The sequence below is a fragment of the Wolffia australiana genome, chromosome 7 (assembly GCF_029677425.1).
Source record: "Wolffia australiana isolate 7733 chromosome 7, ASM2967742v1".
Taxonomy (NCBI): Eukaryota; Viridiplantae; Streptophyta; class Magnoliopsida; order Alismatales; family Araceae; genus Wolffia; species Wolffia australiana.
In genome coordinates this window covers 8,824,659-8,832,500 of record NC_135841.1, presented here as the reverse complement: position 1 = coordinate 8,832,500, position 7,842 = coordinate 8,824,659, and the positions used below count along the sequence as shown (strand labels likewise).

The following is a 7,842-nucleotide window of genomic DNA, read 5'->3' as shown; positions in this document are numbered from 1 at the left end:
GATCCCGCCGTCCGTCTGCTCCGCCGGGCCGCTCGAGCAGCTCAACTTGGGGTTCAACTCCCTGACCGGGACCGTGCCGGCGGCGGTCGGCCGGTGCCGGTCGCTGCGGCGGCTGATCCTGCAGCGCAACCTCCTGACCGGGCCCCTCCCCGAGTTCGCCCTCGGCTCGAGCCTCGACTACCTCGACCTGAACCGGAACCGCCTCACCGGGCCTGTCCCCACCAGCCTGGCGTATTGCAGTAACATCAGCTCCATCGATCTGTCCGGCAACCAGCTCCGCGGCCCCATCCCGGCTACCCTCGGCGAGCTGCGCGGTCTCAAGCGGCTCAACCTCGCCCGCAACAACTTGACCGGAGAGATCCCCGGCGAAATCTCTTCCTGCCGCTTGCTCGACTCGCTCGACCTGAGCTTCAACTCCCTGCGAGGTCCGGTTCCGCCGGCCATGGCGGCCCTCACCTCGCTCTCCCGGCTCAGCCTCCAAGACAACCGCCTCACGGGGGAGATCCCCGAGTTTCTCTCCACGTTCAGCGGGCTCTTCCAGCTTCAGCTCGGGGGAAACGAGCTCCAAGGCAGAGTTCCTTCTTCCCTGGGGAGACTGCAGAACCTCCAAACCCTCAATCTGTCCTTCAACCAGCTCTCCGGCCCGCTTCCGGCTAGCCTGTGGCGCTTCCCGAGCTTGACCTTCGTCGGCAATCCCGGGCTCTGCGTGGATTGCCCCGACGGCGACAGCCAGCCCGTCTGCCAGACCTCCGCCCTGACCCACTGCCGGAGGCCCGGCGGGCGGCGCCGCCTGCCCTCCGCCGCCATAGCCGTGGCCGCGAGCTTGTCCGTCGTCATCCTCCTCCTCGTCCTCCTCGTCCTCGCCTTGGTTCTCAAGATGAAGAAGAAGACGAGGAGCCATCGCCAGGCAGACGACCCCGAGCCCGACATCTCCGAGGCTTCCTCTCTGTCCTCTCTCCTGAGAGAAGTCATGGCCGCGACGGAGAACCTCCACGACAAGTACGTCGTCGGGAGAGGCTCCCACGGCACCGTGTACATGGCCAAGACCCGCGCGGGGCAGACCTTCGCGGTGAAGAAGCTCGCCTTCGCGAAGCAGAAGGGGTCCAGCTCGAGCATGAAGAGGGAGATCGAGCTGGCAGGGAAGATCAGGCACAGGAACTTGGTGAAGCTCGTGGACTTCGCGGTGACGGAACAGGTGGGGCTGATCCTCTACGATTTCATGGAGAACGGAAGCCTGCACGACGTGCTCCATCGGATCAAGCCGCCGCGGCCGTTGATTTGGGATCTGCGGCTGAGGATCGCCGTAGGCACGGCCCACGCCCTCGCCTACCTGCACCACGACTGCGATCCCTGCATCGTGCACCGCGACATCAAGCCGATGAACATTCTCCTGGACGCGGACATGGAGCCGCACATCTCCGATTTCGGCATAGCCGGGATCTTGGATCAATGCTCGGGGGGGGCGGAGACGACGGGGCTAGTCGGCACCTTCGGGTATATTCCTCCCGAGGCGGGGTTCTCGACGAGGAGGACGAGGGAATCCGATGTGTACAGCTATGGCGTGGTGTTGCTGGAGCTGATCACGAGGAAGAGGACGACGGAGCCCTTCTTCCCCGAGGACTGCGATCTCGTGCGATGGGCGATCGCCGAGCTTGACGGGACCTTGGAGATTGAGAGGATCGCCGATCCAGATCTGGTGAGGGAGGTCGCCGGCCGCGCGGAAGAGGAGGAGGTGAGATCGGTGCTGATCGTCGCCCTGCGCTGCGTTGATAAGGACCCTTCCCGGCGCCCTTCCATGAGAGACGTTGCGGGCATTCTTGAGAGTATGAAATCCGGTTCTGTGAAGGGTGAACATAGTTGAAATATTTTTTTTATGATATTCAAATTTTTTTGCGAGGGAAAAATTATTCTGTATCCGGACAGAATAGAAAAGCCTGGTTATTTTATGATCGTATTTCAAATGATTTGTCGCATTTCTTGAATGAGGTTCTGACTTTGCTCGATTTTATGATAATTATATTCTGTATCCAGACAGAATAAATAATCCTGGTTATTTATGATCGTATTTAAAATGATTTGTCACATTTCTTGAATGAAATTCTGATTTTGCTCTATTTTATGATAATTATATTCTTTATCTAGACAGAATAACAAATCCTGGTTGTTTTATGATAATTATTTATTGAAAATATCAAACCCCTCAGCCAGAAGTTTCAGGATTGTGGGGGTTGACTTGGTACATCTTAGAAAGTAGGATGACTTGGTACATCCTAGAAAGTAGGATGACTTGGCACATCCTTGAAAATAGTCTCGTGGCTACTTTCTAGGATCATGCCTAGTTTTTTGGGGGTATTTAGACCTTTGGTTGTGCCTATGAAAGCCCCCCCATCTCCCTTGTTTTCTCCACCCCATCATCCCTTGATGTATTCTCTTTTCTCTCTTTGAGTTTATTAGAGTTTCTTGAAAGTTCTTTTGAACTAGAAGTCTCTTTCTCCATCCCTCTCTCTCTCTCTCTCTTTCATTTTCTCTCTCTCTATCTCTCTTGGAGTTGGTGCTCTCTTGACGGTGACAGCATAGGGACATGATGAGGCTAGCGATTATGTCTCGGTATTTCTCCTCGTATCGTCTTGGGGTCATCCTCGACATCTTCTGCAGTTGTTCACGTCCAGATACGCTACCGCGAGTGTTTGCACCCAACAAGTGGTATCAGAGCTGTGTGGGTGAGGGGACGTGTTATGGCTTACGAAATGGAAACTTCCATTATTTCTTGACACAATGTTGAGAAATTGAGCAGCTCGGTCAACTCAGTTTGTGGCAACAAAAAGTGATGGACATATTGATCGAAAAGGATGTTATTGAGGCTTTCGATAATTCAAAACCTGGAGGTGTCAAGGATGCCGATTGGAGACGAATACAAATGAAGGCCGCTAGCACTATTCATCTATGTTTTTCGGATGTTGCAAGATATCATGTTTTTGACCTTGAAGATCCTGCCCAAATGTGGAAGATAGTGGCTCGACGATGTGCGGGGAAGACGTCTGTGAGAAAAGCTTTGTTGAAAGCAAAACTATTTGGACTCCGGATGGCCGAAGGTACCAAATTGCATGCTCATATTGATCATTTCCAAAGCCTTTGCATTGAATTGCAGAAGTTTGAGGACAACTTATCTGAGGAGAGAAAGACAAACATCTTGTTGATTTCATTGCCCAACAAATATGAGAACCTTGTAATGAATACGCTTCATGGGACGAACATGTCGTGTCTTGATGAGGAAATTTTGACATTGATGGAATTTGACCAGAGGCGGTCTGCATCTGATGCTGATTAAATCCAAGGTTTTTTCATGCAAGGCGGGCAAGAAAGAGGTCGTACGAGGGAGGGGCGCAAGATTGAGAGAAGAAGAAGGGACGGTCCAAGTCAAGGGCCAACTAATTGAAAAACCAGGAATGCCATAAGTGTCATGCTAAGGGGCACTTAAGGCATGATTTTTTGAAGCTGAATGGTGGCAAGGGAGCAGGTGGATAGACGAGTTTGGCCAATATCACAAAGGTGGAGGATAGTGATGATGGTGAAGTCTATTCTGCCCTAGTTGTGGCTGCAGAGTTGGCGGACACGTGGATACTTGATTCCGGTTTCTCTTATCATATGTGCCCACATGCTGACTGGTTTGACTCCTATAGGAGTTCAACGGATTTTCATCCTTCCCTTACTGTCGATTGTTAGAGACCTCAGGTTGGGATGGGTTTTTTGTCCGACGATAGGAAAACCATCCTGTCCGTTTGTCCTGGGATGAATTTCCGTCCCGGTGTTTGTCCTGTCTTGCAAACGGGACGATTTTTTCCCTCTTGGGATAAAAAGTTGTCCCGTCCGCGTCCCTGCACTATAGGGGGGGGAGAGAGAGAGAGAGAGAGAGAGAGAGAGAGAGAGAGAGAGAGAGAGAGAGAGAGAGAGAGAGAGAGAGAGAGAGAGAGAGAGAGAGAGAGAGAGAGAGAGAGAGAGAGAGAGAGAGAGAGAGAGAGAGAGAGAGAGAGAGAGAGAGAGAGAGAGAGAGAGAGAGAGAGAGAGAGAGAGAGAGAGAGAGAGAGAGAGAGAGAGAGAGAGAGAGAGAGAGAGAGAGAGAGAGAGAGAGAGAGAGAGAGAGAGGATGGGAGAGAGACAAGAAAGGGAGGAAGAGAGGACGACTTATATGTCCTGAATGAAGTCCTGGTTTGTTACATGTCTTGAATGAAGTCCTGATTTTTCTCGATTTATGATAATTATTCTATATCCAGACAGAATAACAAATCCTGGTAATGTTATAAAAATGACAAATCTTGTAGCTGTTAGTGCCGAGTTTCTGAGAATTAGTTAATGGCAGTATTTAACCGTGCGTTTTGACTAGCTGGAATAACTAATTAGAGTTTGATGATTAACCATGCACTGAGTAGATTACACATTATACTGATAATCACAAATGCAGTGCTAATTTTGATAGGACATTCATGTTATCATAGTCATTGGAATTATCATATTTTAAATAATCGAATGTTCCTAGAAATGATTTGATACATTTCTAGAATAAATTTCTGATTTTACACTGATTTCACAAATGAAATTATTGCACAAAGCATAGTCTTAGAGTACAGAAATGAACAGCATTTCTAGTTCATCATGTATGTACATTATAAACAATGATGGTAAATGCTCTATGATTAAGTTGATATACTCCTTTGTGTCTTCTAGAGCACAAGTTGCAACAAGTTGTGACCTATCGATTGTGTTAAATTAATCGTTTGTTATCCAATGACTAAGGTGATATAATAAAATTGTAAGGTTTGCTAATAAAAGTTAGTGGGTTGTTTGAGTTATTAACTAAATCAATACATGGGCCTAAAATGGTCACGAATGGTGACACTCATAAGATGTATTGATGTCAACAAATATACTCAATTCTAGGGAATTTTATAAAATTTTCCCAAGGTTGGGAACTTTTTCTACAATTTCCCCATGTCTTAATCAATATAAATAGAGTACGGTCTTCCAATGAGTGCTCCCTTTCTTCTCTTCATATTCCTAGATGTTGCTTCCAATGAGGTTGGATGGTGGGGAAACAATTTTTTGGTAGAATTGTTCAAAGGAAAGAAGAGAAGATCTAGCTCTCTGACGATCACGTGGGTATACCTAAAGGCCTTACATCTGAAAGGCTTGAAGATACTCATTTTCAGAAAATTAGGCATCTCCAACGTGATATGTGAAAATGTTATCTGATCTATGTATTTGGTTTTGAGATACATCATATATTTATAATTCCATTGTACAATCAAGCACAGATTGAATCAATGGATGCACAAATCCCAAAATAAAGTTGATGCGAGTTTAAGCTCATTTGGAGGTCGATTCACTTGCTTGAAAATGTCTATGTTTTTTATAAATGTGAAATACATAATATCCAAAATTCCAAATTTAAATAATTTCACTAGATTTTTTGTTAGGTAAACTCATTTCCAAACATTTTAAACATGTGCCAATACTCTTAAGATGTCCAAAAATTAATAAATAAACAATCTTGAACCTAGATTGATGAACTAAATAAATTTTTTTATGATTATGAAAAATTGGAAATTTAAATATATGGGTCAAACCTCAGGGTTTGGAATTAAAGTAATCAAGAGAAAAAATAAATAGTTTATCTTTCTAATGTTGAATTACAAGATTAATTAGGCTTAGTTTGACTGATCAAATGACAAGGCCAATGCAAATCTGTGTGATTTGATATTAGGATGATTGAATTTTGACAAGAAATTTATTGATAGGATATTGAGTAAAAATTTATACTTAAAAAAATAATCTGACATGGTTTTTTTGGGGTATATCTGTTGATTTTGGAGAAGGGAAAATCGTAACCATGTTATTCTAAAGAAAATAGAGCAATAATATATAGTTTTATTTATTTAAAGTTGCTTCCAACCCTTACATCACTATCTCATATCTTTTTTTCTCTCTCACACTCTCTATTCTTTTGCTCCCTGTCTACAAAATACATATTAAAATATCATTCTCTCTTCCCCTAATATGACCAGATACCTTTGTAGAAGACATATTATTTACTCTCTACTGAAAAAATATACCTGCCAACGAGAATTGATAACTCTCCACAGATAGGCATAACCTATAATTTTGACATTGATACTTTTGAGCTAAAATGATTGATCCTGATATTTTTAGTTAGAGAAACAAATGACTAATATAGTATGATGGTAATAAAGATTCCTCCGACCACAAAAAATGGGAATAAATATTTCCTTCACATAAAAAATTAATTAAGCCAGGAAAACTAAGTTAAATAGTTTAGTTGTAGAGTTAAATCAATGTATATTGTGACTCGTAGTTCCCCTCATAAAAATATAAATATTATCATAGGAATAGAATATTTAGAAATTTATGATCATATTTTGTAAATCACACAAAAGAATGAGCCAAAATTTTAGATTAAAGATATAATTATGATATTTTTTGAATAAAACATCCCAACGATCAGAGAGATAGTTCTGTAAAACGAAGTTGCTTAAAGTGATAATGAACATCAGAGACCAGAACTCTGATACAAAATATCACATGGAAATAAATATTTGAAAACATTTAAAGCAAAACATCAAATGAATTTCTGTGGAAAAACATATTTGAAGAGAAATGTCCAACCATGAAGTTTGAACTTCAACCGATTCTTGCTTCACAATGTTTGTGAGTAATGAATATTTAAAATGATTAATAATTCTTTCAAGATGAATTTTACCAATGAAAATACATATCTCTTGGATGTCCGATTTGCATAGCAACGACCTTCACCTCGATGCTCCGGTTAGATTCATCTTACACTCTTTAGATCTGTTCTTGAGTTTAGATTATTTTTCTAGAACTTGTATTGAAAAAGTAGACTTGTTTGATGGTAATTTTAGAAGAAGCACATACTGGGCTAGACTTTTTCCATAGAGATTACTTTGTAATAAGATCCAATCATTAGGTATTTATAAATTTATCATCAGTGCCCGGTTAGGCCAATCAAGGCATGTTACTCTGTCTATAAGTACTTTACGTAATATTATGTTTTGAAATAAACTAGAATTTAAATTAATATTCATTTTAATTATCCAGTTCATTTTATACCATGTATCTATCAAGAAAATTATAAATATATGAATTATTAAATCCTTTAAGATGACTGTTGGTGAAATACTTTTGAACAAACAAAGATAAATATATATCATGAAATATTAAATTCAGGAAAATTAAGTATCTCACACAATAAAAGATTATAATAGCATTCTTCCTATGTCAAAATAAATTTAATGACAGTTAAAAGTTGATATTAAATGAATTTATAAAACACATTTGAGATCAAGTTACAACGAAAAGCTAATTTTATAATATTGGTAAACATCATAACCAAATAATATGACACTTGCAAGTCGGTCATGTCATATTAGTTTCTTTGAATCCTGGTTGAAATTTCTGGACATGAGATCATATTTGATATCAATGTGGTGTCGTGTATACTACACAACATCCCCCCCGTAATGCAGAAATTAGGTATCAAAGTTGGTATTAGTAGGAACTGCGATTTTTTCTGATCAATCTAATGTCTGATTAGCAGTAACATTCTAGTAATCAAATTTGATCGTTGATCAACTGAGTCCAAAATTTGATTTAGACTCAAAACATTCATTTGGTCCAATCGAATTAAACAATCTAGCTCAATGTTGGAATCAAATAACCTGGCCCAGTTTTATTCGAATAGACCAATTTGAATTTGATGGGATCAAATATATGAATATGAATAATAATAATAATCTAAATATGCATAAT

General features: G+C 41.7%; 1 protein-coding gene across 1 annotated transcript in view; it reads left to right on the top strand.

Moving 5' to 3' along the window:
* The window catches only part of LOC144705159 (uncharacterized), a 3,452-nt gene extending 975 nt beyond the window's left edge, over positions 1 to 2,477 (top strand). Inside the window, exon 1 of the mRNA XM_078577708.1 lies at positions 1 to 2,477. This exon is cut by the window's left edge and continues 975 nt beyond it. Coding sequence (XP_078433834.1) covers positions 1 to 1,861 — 1,861 coding nt within the window. The 3' untranslated portion in view covers positions 1,862 to 2,477.
* The last annotated feature ends 5,365 nt before the right edge of the window (positions 2,478 to 7,842 follow it).